Source organism: Neolamprologus brichardi, unplaced genomic scaffold (genome assembly GCF_056152115.1).
Source record: "Neolamprologus brichardi isolate AB-2024 unplaced genomic scaffold, ASM5615211v1 NODE_ptg000031l+_length_7269946_cov_1, whole genome shotgun sequence".
Classification (NCBI taxonomy): domain Eukaryota; kingdom Metazoa; phylum Chordata; class Actinopteri; order Cichliformes; family Cichlidae; genus Neolamprologus; species Neolamprologus brichardi.
Window position 1 is genome coordinate 1,753,370 of NW_028270136.1, and position 19,799 is coordinate 1,773,168.

The 19,799-nt window shown below is 39.7% G+C and overlaps 1 protein-coding gene across 1 annotated transcript in view; it reads right to left on the minus strand.

Annotated features, from left to right (window-relative positions):
* Nucleotides 1-1,369: 1,369 nt before the first annotated feature.
* Nucleotides 1,370-19,799, minus strand: part of LOC102790740 (uncharacterized) — a 32,191-nt gene continuing 13,761 nt past the window's right edge. The window contains exons 21-27 of the mRNA XM_087837329.1: nt 19,450-19,743; nt 19,030-19,323; nt 18,518-18,811; nt 18,103-18,396; nt 3,597-3,941; nt 2,500-2,628; nt 1,370-2,402 (exon numbers count right to left, since the gene is read on the minus strand). Coding sequence (XP_087693455.1) covers nt 2,263-2,402; nt 2,500-2,628; nt 3,597-3,941; nt 18,103-18,396; nt 18,518-18,811; nt 19,030-19,323; nt 19,450-19,743 — 1,790 coding nt within the window. The 3' untranslated portion in view covers nt 1,370-2,262. The remainder of the gene's footprint in view (nt 2,403-2,499; nt 2,629-3,596; nt 3,942-18,102; nt 18,397-18,517; nt 18,812-19,029; nt 19,324-19,449; nt 19,744-19,799) is intronic.

Below are 19,799 nucleotides of genomic sequence, written 5' to 3' on the forward strand. Positions count from 1 at the left end.
CCAAAATACCACAAGTGTTCTTGAACAAGACAAAAGGACCTTTTATATCAAATCTACTGCAAAAGATCACACTTCTGAAAAGCAAACTCTCTGCCACATTTGGGATTCAGAGATCATTTGTCTCTGCCAATAGTGGCTCAAATGGCTTCTATGGTGGGATCAGGGCCAGAGACTATCCATTAATAAATTCATGTACAAAGAAAGCCTCCTCAGCCCTGCAGGACTGTAGGTTTGTCTGTTCCAGCCTTCAAAGAGGTTCAAACAGAGCATGCCCAGCGTGTTTAAGTTTTGACCCATCCATAGGTAGTAGTCTATTCTCAAAACAACTGGAAAAATACAGAGTTGCAACTAAAAGAATACATAGCTTTCAAACATAACTCCTACACACATCAATTATTCAGGATGATTCTGATGAGCCAGATCTGAGATGGGACAGCGCTGTCATCTTTCAGAGTCACTTTGTGGAGGTCTCCCAAGAGTTGCTGAGGAAGTTCTTGGTAATGTTTGGAGTGATCTATGCACTACACCTACTACAACAATCGTCCCAAAGGACTCTGAACAACACGGTATTCATTCAGAGTAGACCAGTCTGGAAGCTGGTAGACTGTTCCCAACTTAGAGAGTGTTATTGGTTGAGGCCAATATTATTCTTTTGAACTGAGGAAATTTACTTAAGCTTTTAAATTTAGCTGAACTCAATTAGATTGAGGCAATCAATTTTTTACATTTTGTGTGACATGAATGAAAACTTTAAGTGCTATTTACTGAAATTTTTTAATTCATTCATACTCATCTCAGTACATGCGGCTGTTTGAACCTACGTATCTATATGACCAGATATACATATTAATGTGTGCTAACTTCTCCTTTCTTAGAAATGAAAACATGACACGTCCCCACACACAGACACACACAAACATATGCACGCACACACGACCTGTTGTGTGTTACTCGAATGTGTAATTATGTGTAATTAAAATTATTAGTAAGGTTAGAATGTTCGGGTTGCTTTCTAGCCAGTTTGGGTAAAGTGACCCTTTAAATGCAGTTTACACTTATTTAGAGCAAAAAAAGTCCAACATGAAAATAATACCCCCCACCCCGTCTTTAAAAAAACTATCAGCCAAATAGAAATCTAAACACAATTGTTTCATTACTTTATTAATAATTTCCTAAATAGTTGAAATTCTTTATGTGTGTAATGAGATTTAAGCATTTCGATATTTTGGCAGCAGCCTTTATTTAAATTTGGAGTAAAGCTGAACAACATCCATGTGCACAGTAATGACACAATGATTAAAACCACAAATGATGAGGTTACATTTAAATTTAGCAACAACGATGATGATGATGATGATGAAAATGATTATTATTTGCTAAAATAAGTGCATCAACTTACCCACACTTGTTATTAGAATACAGTATAAAATAGATAATAGCTACATGGAGCTCAGGACTCTTCAACCTGGGGATAGCTACCGAGTGTAAGTAATGTAACTGTGTGTGAACACTCACCTCACTTAGTTATATAAAAATAAAGTGTGATTTGCTGGAACTATCCTCTGTGTTTTGACTGGAATAACTGAATAATTAATAAATTTAGCGTTACTGTGTTACATACCAAAATGTACACAGCTCACAAATGTACACATATGTCGACTGTCTGAATCTGGTGTTAAATTCAAACAGCTGGAAGCAACCAACACAAATCTATATCCTACTGATGATTCATCAGACCATGAGGCACACAGATCTCTCTGACAAATCAAACACATAAACTGTAGTTACTATAACTTTGATTATTTGTAAGTTTATTTTTATACTTGTTCACTTTTTGCCTAAAATTCAGAATTTGTATTTTTGATAATTCTATCAATATTTGGTACACATGTCTCATTAGCATTTTCCTTTAGAAAGAATAATCAAATATCATTACATTTAAACACTGAGTCCTATGATAGAACAGTGGCCTATGACCTTGACCTGCGATAATGATTAATAATGCAAATACTGAGACTTTAAGTCTCAGTATTTGCTGAGTGTTTCATAATTATTTATAAACTAAGAAATCTTTTTCTAAGCAACACAGAGAGCATATTTGGGCTGATAATGACTGAATTATTAAAAGTGTTATCATGCTGTGGTATTTATTATGTTTTTGAACACACAGTCACACTTATAAACTATTTAAAGGGACCTTTCAGCTCCCCCACTTCTACTCCAACTGAAAATAAAAAGTTGGCTGCCCTTTCATTTCCTTTTTCACTCATGATCATGATCCTCTTCACACACAACTCTCTCCATACACTGTCCTTGATCCACCTTCTTTGTTGTGTCGTTCTGCTTAAAACTGATATAATGCGGCTCTTCCTCACCATCAATGGTGTAATTGTTTGAAATAACTGCAACACAAACATTAGAATATCATACGTCAGCAAATTGAAATACTTTCTCAGTTCATCTGTTATTGTAATGTACTGTAACACTGTGCGCACACACTTTGAAAATGGACCAGGTCTTCAGACTTCTCAGCTTGTTTCCTTCTCCTGCAGACCAGAAAGACCACAGGCAGGACCAGCAGAAGCAGCAATAGGGGTGCTGAGACTGAGAGAATCGTGATCATACTCACTACAACAGAAAAACATGAAATTTGTGTTATTTAACATACAGTAGAAATGTTTTTCTCAGATATTAAATGTTTTATATTGCCACTGTCTGAGTGGAGTGTATCCTAACTTCTCTTGTCTTCCCTGACAGCAGTTGCCTCTCACAGTCTCTACACTGATTTCTATTTGAAGGATTGGTCAGGCCACAGGATATGATTTAAAACACTTCCTCCCATTTGCCTTGCCTAAGTGACTCTCTTGTAGTTTCAGGGTCAACAATGAGTAATCATAGTACACAGAACACAAACAACTGGCTGTAAGCACAAAACAAATGACAAAGCAAAAAAAGCAAAAAACACAATTATTGACTGAGACAGGTTTTTTTCGCTAGTGACCAAAAAAATAGTAAATGACCACATTAAGGTAAGTAAACCAAGGCCATGAACAGATAAGTCAGTACTAGCCAGAAGAAAGACGGTCCAACAAAGATTGGTCTGGTAACTTAACTGGCCATTTTCAATTCATTTTAGCAGATGAAGTAACAACTAAGCAGATTTTTGTGGTGCTGATGAGTTGGCCAGCTAATCACATTTTTTTTGCTAACTTTACCATCAGCAAAAACTTAGCTTAGCTACCTCCATTTTACTGACATATGCAGCATGTATATAGCATTAGCTGCTTCGTAACATCCAAGTTAACTTTTCTTTTTATTACCCTATGTTTAACTGTTACTAACCAATACAGTCAATCCCACCGGTTTATATAACATCAAGTACATGTCACCAAGCAATATAATAGTGAGGAATGCCTTGTGTATGTCTCATCCCTGTTTTGGGAGTTCTCATAAAAATGCATGTTAGGTGGCACTTCACCGAAAAGCCACCGGTGTCATTAATAATAATGGTTTTCTGAGGATGCCCTGAGCTCATCGGACACCCAGAGAATATATTTGTTTTTCAGGATAATTTTCAAATCAATTATAGGTCTTACTTAAGTACAGCTTCAATCCAGCCTTCTTAATGGTGACACTCATTGTTGTGAAGTTTGAGGTGAATTTCCTCGAGACAACTACGACCTCATACACACAGCTGTAGTTGCCCTGGTGTTCATAGTCAGCTTCAGGAAAAGTAAAGGAGGCTGAGTTATTGACAGCTGGCTTGGTCTCTGTGATGTTGGAGTCCGAGAAGATGAGGGAGAAAACCCCTCCAGTAAAGTGGGAGGAAATGGAGCAGGTGAAGACAAAGTTGTCACCTCTGATGACCTCTGCACCTTCAGGACCCCAGACCAGCCCAGTATTAGTAGATGTCAGGCAGATGCTGGGTTGCTGCAGTGTCACTGGGTAAAAGTGAGACAGAGTAAACACAATTTAGGGTCGATTAAGGATTCTGAAGATGCATTGAAACTATTAAACAAGCTGAAGTGAAGCTGATATTTCTGGGTTATATTCTGTAGGAAAAACTAATTGAAAAGTTCCACTCCCATTTGTAATCGATATGCTGTTGGATTAGAGTGCTGTAACAAAATGTACAGACTTTGCAAGGTGAGATTTTCCAGCAGGGAACAGGGGTTATTGTAGGTGGAGCTATAAAAACATAAAAAGTCCACTTTTAAGCACTGCTCTCAAAATAGTCTACAGTGGAATTCTGCTTGAGTGGTGGTGCTCATGGTTAGTGTTAGGTTACATGAAGTAAAGGAAATTAATCTGCATTAAAGCTGATGATGCATAGATCAATTCACTAAACTCTACTTTTGCACCAATTGTATACAGCCTAGTATAAAAACAATATACAGTATACGGTTAGTTTAGGAAAGAGATTGTGTTCAATTTTCATTTTCATCTTCAATGTATTTATACAGCACCAAATCACAACAACAAGGTGCTTTATATTGTTAGGTAGATGTGAAAGATCTGCTCATATCTTGTTGAATGCAGTTGTGCAAATCCACAAAGAGCCGCCTCTACATTAACAAAATCTACTGGACCTCACGTTAATTATTATTCAGTTATTATGAGTTATGATTCTTTTCCTCACGCTGAGCCACTACAACTGATCTTAGGGTTTCGCCACCATTCGCACTGGCGAATCCTGCTTTAACCCTTCACTCTACTGATTTTCCTGTTTAGTTGTGGAGGCAAAGTTACCCTCTACATTACAGACAACAGAAAATAGAGCTTTTTAAAAATTATTTTATTATCATATTAGTATAGCACCATCTTTTTTATGCAAACGTACTGGAGGATTTTTAACCCTAACCCTGTTTTGTCAGGAGAGATGACATCCATCCCACTTCGAATGGAGCAGCTCTCTCATCTCATGAAAATCTGGCCAATTTGTTTGGCCAAACCCCACAAAATGTGACTATCCAGAGAAGCAGAGTTGCAGTCAAACATGGCTCTGCAACTTCTCTCCCCCTGTTGTCTCCCTAAAATCCCATCCCCTTAGAGACTGTGTCTCAAAACAAACTGAAAATCGGGAAAAAAAATCACTTAAACATGAAAAATCACAAAGAAAGAATAATGCAATATCCACTTTCACACCAAAGAGTAGAACAGTGAAATGCAGATTATTAAAAATTAGGTCTCTCTCTTCCAAGTCCTTGTTGGTAAATGAATGAATAATTGATCAACAAATCACTTTAGACTGCTTACAGAAACCTGGTTGCAGCAGATTGATTACGCTAGCTTAAATTAATCAATGCCTCCTTCAGAATCCTCGAAGCACAGGCTGAGGGGCGGTATGGCAGCAATTTTCCACACCAGCTTATCAATCAACCAAAGACCCAGAGAGTATTTGAATTCATTTGAAAGCTTGATGCTTAGCCTTGTCCACCCTAGTTGGAAAACTCAAAAACCAGTCTTATTCGTTATCATCTATCGTCCACCTGGACCTTACACAGATGTCAGACGTTTTATCTGATTTATTGCTCAATTCAGATAAAAAAAGTATTGTGGCTGATTTTAACATCCATGTAGAGGCTAAAAATGACAGCCTCAACATGGCATTTATTATTTCATTAGGCTTCGCTCAAAATCTAAAAGAACCCACTCACTGCTTTAGTAACACTTTAGATCTTGTTCTAACATATGGCATAGAAACTGTGATGATTAGACTTCATCACAGTAGACGTCTTTCTGAAAGTAACTGACTTTAACCCTCTGGGATCGCCGGACGTGCCGGCATGTCAAAATCACACGACCGAATTAAGACGACACAGCTACAAGATGCAGCGAGTCAGAGTCTCCATTTTAACTTGTCGAAAGTGCGGACTTCAAACTACATACCAGTTTTTGAATTGTGTTGATGGGCCACGGAAAACCAGAGTTATGATAAAAAATATACGCGATGTTTTTTTCTGAACAAAACAGTGGTGTTTACAGCGGGAAGAGCGGGAAGAACGGTAAAACGGCGTTTTCTACAGACAGCGCTAACAAACACTCTCCCTTTGCAAGCGAAAAAAGAAAAAGAAAAAACACCCCTTCCCTATTGGTGTTAGAGTTTACCATGTCAGCCAATCAAAAAAAAGATATGGCAACATGTGGCACTTGGTTGTTTAGGGAGAAGGGGAAGTTTTTAGGAGTGACACCCGCGACGGAAAGCGGACGAGCAAAAGAAAGAGAGAGAGAGCGAGTTTTCATATGTGAGACATTAGTGACGTTTAGTGTGTTTGGAGGCTATAGTTAGTGTGTTGTGTAGTTATTGTTTTGTATTGTGTGTCAATTAGACTGCTGAATTTCACATTTTCTCCAAACAAAAGCCATCAAAGGCAGATTCCAGTGTAAACGCTGTTCCCACATGGAAAACTGGTGGACCATAACATTTTATTACTAAGACTTGAGCACACTGTGGGTATTAGAGGCACTGCCCTCGACTGGTTTAAATCATATCTTGCTGATAGATTCTTATCAGTTAACTTAGGCACCTTCTCCTCTTCCTCCGCTCCGGTCTGTTGTGGTGTGCCTCAAGGATCAGTTTTAGGCCCTATTCTCTTCTCATTGTATTTGCTCCCTCTAGGCGCAATCTTTGAAAAATACAATATCACCTTCCACTGTTATGCCGATGACATACAGATCTATTTTGAACTTACTGACGACCTTGCTGTGTCCCTGAACTACTTTCAATTCAATTCAATTCAATTTTATTTATATAGCGCCAAATCACAACAAAAGTCGCCTCAAGGCGCTTCATAGATACAGAGAAAAACCCAACAATCATATGACCCCCTATGAGCAAGCACTTTGGCAACAGTGGGAAGGAAAAACTCCCTTTTAACAGGAAGAAACCTCCGGCAGAACCAGGCTCAGGGAGGGGCGGCCATCTGCTGCGACCGGTTGGGGTGAGAGAAGGAAGACAGGATAAAAGACATGCTGTGGAAGAGAGACAGAGGTTAATAACAGATATGATTCAACACAGAGAGGTCTGTTAATACATAGAGAGCGAGAAAGGTGACTGGAAAGGAAAAACTCAGTGCATCATGGGAATCCCCCGGCAGCCTACATCTATTGCAGCATAACTAAGGGAGGATTCAGGGTCACCTGGTCCAGCCCTAACTATATGCTTTAGCAAAAAGGAAAGTTCTAAGCCTAATCTTAAAAGTAGAGATAGTGTCTGTCTCCCGAATCCAAACTGGAAGCTGGTTCCACAGAAGAGGGGCCTGAAAACTGAAGGCTCTCCCTCCCATTCTACTTTTAAATACTCTAGGAACAACAAGTAGGCCTGCAGAGCGGGAGCGAAGTGCTCTAATAGGGTGATATGGTACTACAAGGTCATTAAGATAAGATGGGGCCTGATTATTTAAGACCTTGTATGTGAGGAGCAGGATTTTGAATTCAATTCTGGATTTAACAGGAAGCCAATGAAGGGAAGCCAAAACAGGAGAAATATGCTCTCTCTTTCTAGTCCCTGTCAGTACTCTTGCTGCAGCATTTTGGATTAGCTGAAGGCTTTTCAGTGAGTTTTTTGGACATCCTGATAATAATGAATTGCAGTAGTCCAGCCTGGAAGTAATAAATGCATGAACTAGTTTTTCAGCGTCACTCTGAGACAGGATATTTCTAATTTTAGAGATGTTGCGCAAATGGAAGAACGCAGTCTTACATATTTGTTTAATATGTGCGTTGAAGGACATATCCTGGTCAAAAATGACTCCAAGGTTCCTCACAGTGTTACTGGAGGCCAAGGTAATGCCATCCAGAGTAAGAATCTGGTTAGATACCATATTTCTAAGCTTTTCAGCGCCGAGTAAAATGACCTCAGTTTTATCTGAGTTAAGAAGCAAAAAGTTAGTGGCCATCCAAGACTTTATGTCTTTAAGACATTCCTGCAGTTTAACTAATTGGTGTGTGTTATCTGGCTTCATGGTCAGATAGAGTTGGGTGTCATCTGCATAGCAGTGAAAATGTATGCTATGTCTTCTAATGATGCTGACTAGGGGAAGCATGTATAATGTAAACAGAATTGGTCCTAGCACTGAACCCTGTGGAACTCCATAATTAACCTCAGTGTGTGAAGAGGACTCTCCATTTACATGCACAAATTGGAGTCTATTAGATAGATATGATACAAAGCACTGCAGTGCAGTACCTGTAATACCTACAGCATGTTCTAATTGCTCTAATAGGATATTATGGTCAACAGTATCGAATGCTGCACTAAGGTCAAGAAGGACAAGCACAGAGATGAGTCCACTGTCAGAGGCCATAAGAAGATCATTTGTAACCTTCACTAAAGCTGTTTCTGTGCTGTGATGAACTCTGAAACCTGACTGAAACTCTTCAAATAAACCATTCCTCTGCAGATGATCTGTTAGCTGTTTGACAACTACTCTTTCAAGGATTTTTTATATGAAAGGAAGGTTGGAGATTGGCCTATAATTAGCTAAGACTGCTGGGTCTAGAGATGGCTTTTTGAGTAAAGGTTTAACTGCAGCCACCTTGAAGGCCTGTGGTACATAGCCAATTATTAGAGATAGGTTGATCATATATAAGATCGAAGAATTAATCAATGGCAGGACTTCTTTGAGCAGTTTTGTAGGAATGGGGTCTAAAAGACACGTTGATGGTTTGGAGGAAGTAATTATTGAAGATAACTCAGAAAGATCGATTGGAGAAAAAGAGTCTAACTTAACATCAATGGTACTAAGAGTAGCTGTAGATAATATTACATCTGTGGGATGATTATTGGTAATTTTTTCTCTAATGATAAAAATTTTATTTGTGAAGAAGTTCATGAAGTCATCACTAGTTAATGTTAAAGGGATGGTTGGCTCAAAAGAGCTCTGACTTTTTGTCAGCCTGGCTACAGTGCTGAAGAGAAACCTGGGGTTGTTCTTATTTTCTTCAATCAGTGATGAGTAGTAAGCTGTTCTGGCTTTGCGGAGGGCTTTCTTATAAAGCAATAAACTATTTCTCCAGGCTAAATGATGATCCTCTAAATTTGTGACACGCCATTTCCTCTCCAGATTACGAGTCATCTGCTTTAGGGTACGTGTTTGAGAATTATACCACGGGGTCAGGTACTTCTGATTAGAGACCTTAGTTTTCACTGGAGCTACAGTATCCAGAGTCGTACGTAGTGAGGAGGTGAAATTATTAACAAGATAATCGACCTCTGTTGGGGTAGCGTTCAGATAGCTGCTCTGCTCTATGTTGGTACAGGGCATTGACGATGATAACAGTGGCTGGATTATATTCTTAAACTTAGTTACAGCGCTTTCAGAAAGACATCTACTTTGATAAAGTCCACTCTCCACTGCTGCGTAATCAATTATTGTAAATGTAAATGTTATCAAGAAATGATTAGACAGGAGAGGGTTTTCAGGAAACACTGTTAAATGTTCAGTTTCTATGCCATATTTCAAGAATGCATGTGGGAGGTCAAAGAATGGTTCCTGAGTAATTCCCTCATTTTAAACGATAAGAAGACTGAGATTGTGGTGTTCAATGGTAAAATCCCTCGTGCCCAACTCTGTGCTGCCCTGGGTTCCTTTGCTAGCTTTTCTTGTGACTATGTCAGTAACTTGGGTGTACTGCTGGATAGCTCGCTCAAACTCGATAAGCAAGTGTCTGCTGTAGTGAGATCTAGCTTCCACCAACTGTGCCTTATCTCTAAGGCTAGGCATTATGTTCCGCATGAGGACCTGGAGAAGCTTATTTACGCTTTTGTGACCTCCAGGTTGGATTATTGTAACTCCTTGTACTACGGTCTTCCCTCTTCTCTTCTTCTTAGACTGCAAACAGTCCAAAATGCAGCTGTGGAATACCCTTCCTCTCGACCTCCGCGCATCTGATTCCATTGCACTGTTCAAATCACGACTAAAAACCCACTTATTCTTGCCTTTCCCTCTAGTTAATATTTCTTTTATGATTTTATATCATGCACTTTTATGCTCATTTAAATTCTTGTTTGCTCTGTACCTGTTGCTTTCCTATGTATCAGTGACAGCTACCTGCTTCCATACTTAGTACTTGCTTTGGTCCTATTTCTATTATCCTCCTCCTATTCTCTATCTTACTTGTTAAGCACCTTGGCATACCCTTGGTTTTTAAGTGTGCTTTATAAATAAAGTTTTTTATTATTATTATTATTAAAACTGGACTGATGCACCTCCTGCTGTCAGACCTGCTGGGTTTAGGCCTGTGGTGTTCTCCTCTGTCTTATACTGAACACAAACTACATTTTTTGGACTGGCACAAATAATTTGTGTGCCTTCTTATTTGATGCAGCACACCCGATTGTTCTGTAAATAGATTTAAATGGTTATATAAAAAACGCCTGAGGCCTTGGCTGCATTTTTAGGTAAATAGTACCATAAAACTTGTGCATAATTTTTAGAAATGTACAATTTCTATTTGCATTTCACGTTATGAACATGATTCATTAAACATGTTTGTGAGTTTTACAGTAAAAAAATATAACTTTTTTCTACTCAGATTTTGGATTTTTTGTCTGAATTTAGATCAACTGTGCTTATATAGTATACCAAAATGAAAAAAAAATCACTCAAATTTCAGATATTTGAGGTTGTGCTGAAAATAATGATACCAAACAAGGCAAGAAAAACATATTTTAAAGGTGAAATATAGGGGTAAAATCAAAAGTAGTCAAAAACGGCCAATTATACCCTGGACCCCAGAGGGTTAAGAATGTAATCCACCCACTGTTATCATCTTCAATGCCCTGTACCAACACAGAGCAGAGCATCTACCTAAACACTACTCCAACAGAGGTTGATTATCTTGTTAATAATTTTACTTATCACTGCGAATGACTCTGGATACTGTAGCTCCTGTGAAAAAGAGAGCCTCAAATCAGAAGTATTTGATTCTGTGGTATAATTCTCAAACGTTCACCTTAAAGCAGATAATTCAGAAACTGGAGAGGAAATGGCATATCACAAATTTAGAAGATCATCATTTAGTCTGAGAAAATAGTTTGTTGTTTTATAAGAAAGCCCTCTGGAAAGCCAGAACATCTTACTGAAGAAAATAAGAACTGTAGGTTTCTCTTCAGAGCCTTGTTGAGCCACCCATTCCTTTAACATTAACTAGGTATGACTTCATGAATTTCTTCACAAATAAAATTTCAACCATTGGAGAAGAAATTACTAATAATCATCTCACAGATGATAATTAGTTATCTACAGCTACTTTCAGTACCACTAATATTCATTTAGAAAGATCAATTGGAGAAAAAGAGTGCTCAAAGAAGTCCTGCCATTGATTAATGCTTCAATCTTAAATATGATTAACCTATCTCTAATAATCATGTAATGATTATTAGGCAATAATGTACCAAAGGCCTTCAAGCTGGCAGTAGTTAAACCTTTACTTAAAAAGCCATTTCTAGATTCAGCTTTCTTAGCTAATTACAGGCCAATCTCTGACGTTCCTTTTATCTCAGAATTTCTTGAACGAGTAGTTTTAAAACAGCTAACAGATTATCTGCAGAAGAACTGTTTCTGTCATATTTCTGCTAGACCTCAGTGCAGCGTTGCATACTGTCGACCATAATATTTAATTTCACTAGCTGGGCCCACATCCTCATTTTAGGTTTGACAGCATTTTAGTAGGTAAAAGTGAATGCTTTGACATGAATTGATCTGCAGTTTGGGGAAGGCCTCGAAGGGGACTTGCGACAGCTCCTGGTCCGGCCAGATCCCTATGCACTAAATAGAAATGAAGAAGTTAAAGAATTGAAAACAAGGAGGGAGGGACGGTGGGGAACGTAAACGAGCAGCTTGAAGAACTGGGGGAACCTATATAGATGACAACCGGAGGAGCGTGTTTGGAGGCATGGTCCTGCTCCTGAAATTCCGATACATAATTTCCAATTCACTAGCTGGGCCCACGTCCTCATTTTAGGTTTGACAGCATTTTAGTAGGTAAAAGTGGATGCTTTGACATAAATTGATCTGCGGTTTGACGAAGGCCTCGAAGGGGACTGGTGACCGCTCCTGGGCCTGGTAAATCACCAAAGAAAGCATCCCCTGAAAGCAGTAATAACTGTGCATTACAAAGCTTGACGACCTCAGGGTAATAATTCGATTTTCAATTCAACTTATTTATACGGCATCAAACCACAGTGACAGATGCCTCAAGATCCTACGATAATGTCTAGAGGAAAAACCCAACAATCATATGACCCCCTATGAGCAAGCACTTTGGCAACAGTGGGAAGAAAAAACTCAGTTTGAACAGGAAGAAACCTCCTGCAGAACCAGGCTCAGGGAGGGGTGGCTATCTGTTGCAACCGGTTGGGGTGAGAGAAGGAGAACAGGACAAAGACAAGTGCAGGAACACCGAGTTACATCACCACCCAAAGAAGAGGAAAATAATTGGTGGCAGGCTAGCGAAGCTGAACAGTTCGCAATAAGGTAGTTGAGGATTCCATGGAGTGGAGTGGATGAGCTCGGACAATTAGGAAGGAATGGCAGGAGAAGAGATCAAAGGAAATTGCGAACAACAGAAATCATAATAGATGAATGAGGGGAACCGTCGATCCGGTAAGGCTTGATGGCTTGTAAAGCTTGTGTGAGCTTGTCCTTAAGTAGAAGATGGAGAGGGGGTGTTTAGCTGGTTAATTACTTCAGATAAGGTAGCAATAGCTACTGTGCTTATTTCTGAAATTAACAGAAGTGACAGCAGATTGGGAAGGGTTGTTGAATTGAAAGACTGATTGGAGTTGTCTTCTATAATTATGGCGAGTCCACTGAACTTCATTGGAGATGATAAGCTGTTTAGATGTAGTTGGAACAGTGAGTCTTAGAGAGAGGCTTAGAGAGTGGTCTCGAATGATTGTGTTGAGGGTGGATGCTAGATGATGCTAGTGAAAGCACATGAGAAGTGAAGGGACGCCGTGAAGAATTATGCGCACGGCACAGTTTGGATGTCTGAAAAGGAGCAATAGAGGACAGAACCTGGCATCCCAGTGCCACAAAGGTTTGCCGGTGGTTTGCGAAGGCAAGAAAGATGGCAGAGAAACTGGCTTCTTGGTGCCAGAACGGTTTGCTGTTACACCTTCTGGAAGACTGGATGAAACGGAGAAAGTGGCATCCTGGAGAGAGGAATGCATCTTGGTGCAAAGAGCTTTTTCTGCATTTGCAAATGAGGAATGTAAATAGAGAAACCGGTTGGCGTTTTGGTGCCAAAAGCAACATCTGCTGCTTAGGATATGAGGGCAAGAAGGGCGGAGAAGCTGGCATCCCAGCAGTGGAAGAATTCACTGCTGCTTTTGCAGTGATAAATGCAGAGAAACTGGCAACTCTATATTTGAAAGCTTGCTGCTGAGTTTGTGAATGAGGGATAAAGAAGAACCAGCATCTTGGTGCCAAGTTTGCTATTGCATTTGTAAAGGAGGGATAGAGGAAGAGAAGCGAAGGTCGTCAGCATATGGTCTCTCGGAAGCGCCACCATGACATTCGGAGTGTTTCTTGGATTGCCGGAGGAAAAGCGATGAACGCAGAGCTTAAGTAGTTGTTCATGTGATGCGCTGATGGATGAGAGGGCGATTGTAGAAAATGGAAGGGTGAGTAAAATATATTACTCCTGTGAGATAAGCTGTGTTTAAAGGTATTCGCAGAGACCGGACCCAGACGTAAACGAGAATTAACAGCTTGCAAAAATGGGGGAACCTACATACATGACGACCGGAAGGAGCATGTTTGGAGCAGAGGTGGGTCGAGTATCTAAATATTGTACTCAAGTAAGAGTAGCATTACTTTAAAATATTATTACTCAAGTAAAAGTGAAAAGTAATCGTCAAAAAGTTACTCAAGTAAGAGTAAAAACGTACTTGGCTAAAAGACTACTCAAGTAGTGAGTAACTGTTTGAAATATCCGATTTATTTTATAAATAAATGCTATCAGACAAACAAAAATAAATGAATATACAAAGTTTAGTATTTTCAAAAGGAATATATGTAAAAACATCAACAAAATAAGGCACAACAATTCTAATTTCCAGATTTCAGTTTTTCACAACATAAAGCTTTTTTCACCAATACCTAGAGTAAATAATATAAATATATAAACAGTGCAAACAATTTCCAGTGACAAGATATGCTGTAAAGTTTATATTCATTTTTGCTCCAAATGGCACAACAGCCTCAGAGAAAACATTAGTACGAGGCATCTTCAACATATGTTCATACAAGGCAGCTCAGTTTACCATAAATTGTACGGGTGTGCATCTATTTCTGCATATTTAGCAAAAATGTGCCATTTCATCACTCAGTGAAGTGATGGTTAAGCTTCAGCAGCAGTTTGCGCTCAAGGTTCTTTCTGTGAAGCTGTAACTGTTTAGCAGTGAACAGGAGTCATGCATGACTAAGAAGTCCTTCACAAGCTCCAGATGCAGGAAGAGCTGTATTGATTTTGATCGACAGCTTCTTGATGTGAGGAAAGCCATGCAATAGATCCACACCTCCAGTGAATGGACATGAAAAGTACCTCTCCAGCTCCCCTGCTTCTGGCTTTCCTGACCCCATCCATCATCTTCGGTTGATGGTTCGGTTAGGCTGCTGTTTGTGCTGGCCTCATCCAGCTCTGTGTCTAGATGATGTCTGATGAAGTTGAGACCTGTGGAAAGATGTATGGTTTTCAAAAGAATTAGCTCTGGTCATTATAGTGCTGTATACACTGCCAAGATGTTTGGCAAGAAAATTTGATCACACTGGAGATGTTTTTACTAATTCTTGTTGAAAAACAAAATCTTGTCATTCATATCCCGCACAAACAGTTTGCAATGAATTCCAGATTACGTTTAAAATAAGAACGCATGCAAGGCTAAGCAGTGCTAGCCAATAGATCCTCCTGTTTGGCTGTTACTCTGGGAAAAGACGAGAAACACAGTGATGGAAGCCGTGACTGGAGCTGCGATGTAGCCTCTAATATAAGGAGCTTGAAAAGAAAAGCGTCTGGACTTCTTTAAGTTACTTGAAGACGTTTCACCTCTCATCCGAGAAGCTTCTTCAGTTCTAAGGTCAAATGGTGGGGAGTCCCAGATTTAAACCTAGTGGGAGTGTCCCCCCACAGAGGGACAAAAGGACCCCCTGATGATCCTCTAATCGCCTGAGCCAAGGTGTGAAACTGGGTGTGGGTCCCAATCAGCCAGAGTTTCGGGTGAGCTCATTGTGAAACCTGGCCCCACCTTATCATGCGAATTCCTGAGGTCAGATGGCCCAGGATGTGAGTGGGCGTTAAGGCGTCTGGGGAGGGAACTCAAAACTGGATTATAGATGGCAGACAGTTGGTGTCGTAAACCACCACCTCTGTTCAAAGATGGTCGCTCACAGTGGACATAGATGCTTCTTTCACTCCAGACGCTTTTCTTTGCAAGCTCCTTTGACTACGATGACCTGGATGACTGAGAACCTTTACAGACATAGCCTCTAATCTCAATTATTCGTTTGTACAATATAGTATTTATATTGTATGAACGTGAGAATTACGTATATTGTAATAACATGATATTATATAGTTCAAATGTGAAAGGTATATTGTACCTACATGATAGTATATTGTTCTAACAAAAGTATATTGTTAAAACAATATACTTTTGTTAGAACAATAGTATACTATAATAATATACTTTTCACATTATAACTTGATATAGCTCTATTTTTCTTTTGCCTGGGTGGCAGCTCTACGCTTCCGTATCCAAGGCTTTTCAGTGTGGCCTCACAAAATTATTACGACTACAACAACGATGAAAAGAGTTGGATGGACATTGCTGTTCAATCACAGCTGCCTGGTCAATGTTTTTCATTAGTAATTTAGCAAAGTTGATGGTGTGTGTGTGTGTCTGTGTGAGTGAAAGACAGAGAGAGAGAAAGCGAGAGACAGATTTTGTATGATAAGCTTCATGTTATAAACGCACAGTTTGAGCACTCAGGTCGCATCAGAGCATCAGGCCGTATAGTGTGAGACCCTGCATTGTGACCTATGAACTTCTAACCCCTGAGATTCAATTGTACAGTTTGAGCAGGAGCTGAATAACGCGACTGAAAAAAAATCGCAGTGTTTGCCCAGCTTAATGCAGACTGTTTAAACTAAACAAGCTGCTGTTTCACATAATAAACCCTGTCGCCCGCAGTATTGCTTCTGTTTTAACAGTTAAAGCAGTAGAGACGAGCTGTTTACATGTGCGTGGAACTTTAGCTTGTTTAACCAGGCTAGCTGTTAGCTTATAGCTCACGCTAGCTAACCAGCGAGCAGTTAAAAGGACAGCCGAAGCTGCACAAAACACCCATAAACTTATCTCACCACAACGTAGCGCCGAAAATATGACTCACAGCTCGAGCTCGACACAGCTGCTGTAACATAAGACTGACATTCAGCTAACCACAGCTAAAAAGATATTTAGAGAAAACTTACCGTTTCCTCAGGTTACACGAGCTGAGTTGTTTCACGCTGCAAAGTTTTGTTTTGGCTCTCACTGAAGACACCGACACTGAAGACATAGCTGTTCTTTTGTACTTCTTTTAAGCGAAACATTCTTTGTATATGAGGTCAAGGGAGTTCATCCTCTTCAGCTCTAGCGTAGACAATTGGCTCTGCCATGTTTTCATGTGTTTCTTCTTTCCGTGTGGCCGCTACTTTGAAACACTTGGGCGGCTCTGCCCGCCACAGTTTCAAACTGGTCATGTGACTCCATGGCCATATCTGATTAGTAAAAAAGTTACCGGAAACTCCACTGGTGGCATATTATCTAATGTGTTAAACTAATAATTTTTTTAAGAGTAACGAGTCGAATTTTGCAAATGTAGCGGAGCAAAAGTACGGTTTCTTCTTCAGAAATGTACTCAAGTAAAAGTAAAAAGTATCGTGCAAAAAAGGTACTTTAAAAGTAAATTGTTTTCAAAAACTTACTCAAGTAAATGTAACAGAGTAAATGTAACTCGTTACTACCCACCTCTGGTTTGGAGGTAACGTCCTGCTCCTGAAATTCCGATATATAATCTCCAATACAATGCTTAGAGCATGCTATACGAAATAACAACACGTTCTCACTCCCAAAGTGTAACATTTTACGCTAGGTGACAAATCATCAACATATTACGTTTTCGGCTACCCACAACGTTCCTAAATGACGACCTCGGAAAAATGAGGAAATATGAGAAAATATGAGAACCGTATGGACTCAATCTACACATGTTCGCTCTTTTTCTTCAAATCGCTTAGAAACACGCTATTTAACATCATTAAAGTCCTGGTTAAGATCAGGAAAAAGGTTATGGTTAGGGCTAGGGATAAGGTTAGGTTTAGGGCTGGAATACAGGGCTGGAACGTCTATTACCGCGGGAGCGTCATTGCACTGGATTTCGGCCATAACCCGCCGCGTACCATAAGAACGCCGAAGGTCTCCTTTTGCGTTCCTCAGGAACGCCGCGGGACGTGACAAAATGTCGGCATGTTACGCCTCGGGAGTGAGAATGGGCTGGAAATAAAGGTACTGCAATGCAGTAGTTTGCATTATATCTGATTAATAGATTCCAGTTTGTTCATGTAAATGGACAGTCTTCTTCAAACACTAAGTTTAATTATGGAGTTCCAGATGGTTCCTTGCTAGGACCAATTCTGTTTGCATTATACATGCTTCACTTACGTGGTATCATTACAAGGCTTAGCATACATTTTCAATGCTATGCACATAATACCCAGCTTTATCTAGCCATTCAATTAGGCTTTATTTATACTGTGCCTCAGGGAGCTTTATATTGTAAGGTAGACACTCAATAATACAACTGAGAAAACCCCAGCAATTTAACTAAAGTTCTTTCTCAGAGTCTGGAAACTCAAGTATTTTGCTCTATCTCATCAGCATAATCTACTGATGATGTTGTTTTTGTATTTTTAACTTGCCATCTTTGCTCAAGTCACCGTTAAGGTTGCTAATCAGATTTCTTCTGTAACAGTAAAGAAAAGGTTTATGAAATTATTTACCTTACTTAACATCTCAACTTTAATTTTGAGTTAAAGAAAATATGTTTCTCTTACCAGCAACAGACAATCCGACAGGGTCACTTTTTGGAGAGCTGATATCTTGACTTGAAACTCTTGTCTGATACTGACACTGGTACGATCCCTCATTACTGAAGTTCACTTGAGTGATATTGAAGGAAGCAGAGTTTGTACTCGATGTTTGGCTTTTCCTGAATGAGCCTGAGCTCTGCTGCAGAGTGAATGTTCCACCTAAATGCTGAGTTGAGATTGAACAAGTGATGCTAACACGATGTCCCCAGGTCACCTTCCCCACAGGAATCACGAAGACACTGGGCTTTGGGAGGATCACTGAAGAAATATAACACATTATTAGTTTATTTTCTTTTTGGTGAGGAATAACTCACTAAATTGAATTTCAGTATTCATCCACATAAATGTTAAATCATAATAGGCAAATCTTTTTTCTTACCTGTAACAGATATTCTGACAGAACTGCTTTGAGGGGAGCTGAATTCTCGCCCTGAAACCCTTGTCTGATACTGGCACTGATACAATCCCTCATTATTGAAATTCACTTCAGGGATTCTGAAGACAGCAGAGTTTGTGCTTGATGTTTGGGTTTTCCTGAATGAGCCTGAGGTCTGCTGCAGAGTGAATGTTCCACCTAAATGCTGAGTTGGGATTGAACAAGTGATGCTAACATCTTGACCCCAGGTTACTGCACCACCAGTGTTTGATGAGAGGGTGGGATTTGGCAGGATCACTGAAAAATAAGTAAATAACATAGTGGGTGTTTCATCTTAGAAAAGGTATGAGTTTCATTTCACTTTAGCTTCCTGTCAACTCAATTCCATTTCAAGTAAGGTGACAGTGGCACAGAGGCAGAAAGGATAACTTTCGGTTGAGAAATGGAGACTTACAGTTCTTTAACATTTCATCAGCAATCAGCCGAAACACAAAATTTTACATTTCAGTTCTTACCAGTAACAGAAACTCTGACAGAATCACTTTGTAGGGATCTGAAGTCTTGACTTGATACCCTTGTCTGATACTGACACTGGTACAATCCCTCATTACTGAAGGTCACTTGAGGGATATTGAAGGTAGCGGAGTTTGTGCTCGATGTTTGGCTTTTGCTGAATGAGCCTGAGCTCTGCTGCAGAGTGAATGTTCCACCTAAATGCTGAGTTGAGATTGAACAAGTGATGCTAACATCTTGACCCCAGGTCAACACTCCAACTGGACTCTTGGAGATGCTGGGCTTTGGAAGGATTACTGAAAAATAAATAAATAACTTAGTGAGTGTTTCCTTTGAGGAAAGGTATGAGTTTATATTTGAGCTTGCTTTCAATTTAACGTTTATTTAAAGGTAACAAAAAAGGAAATATCCTTGTCTCTTACCAGTAACAGAAACTCTGACAGGGTCGCTCTGGGGTGAACTAAAATCTCGGCTTGAAATCCTTGTCTGATACTGACACTGGTATGATCCCTCATTACTGAAGGTCACTTGAGGGATGTTAAAGGTAACAGAGTTTGTGCTCGATGTTTGGCTTTTCCTGAATGAGCCTGAGCTCTGCTGCAGAGTGAATGTTCCACCTAAATGCTGAGTTGAGATTGAACAAGAGATGCTAACAGTTTGGCTCCAGGTCACATTCCCCACAGGAACCATGGAGATGCTGGGCTTGGGGAGGATCACTGAAAAATAACCGAATAGTGGTCTGTGAGAAAAGTGATATCTTCCTAGCTTCTTT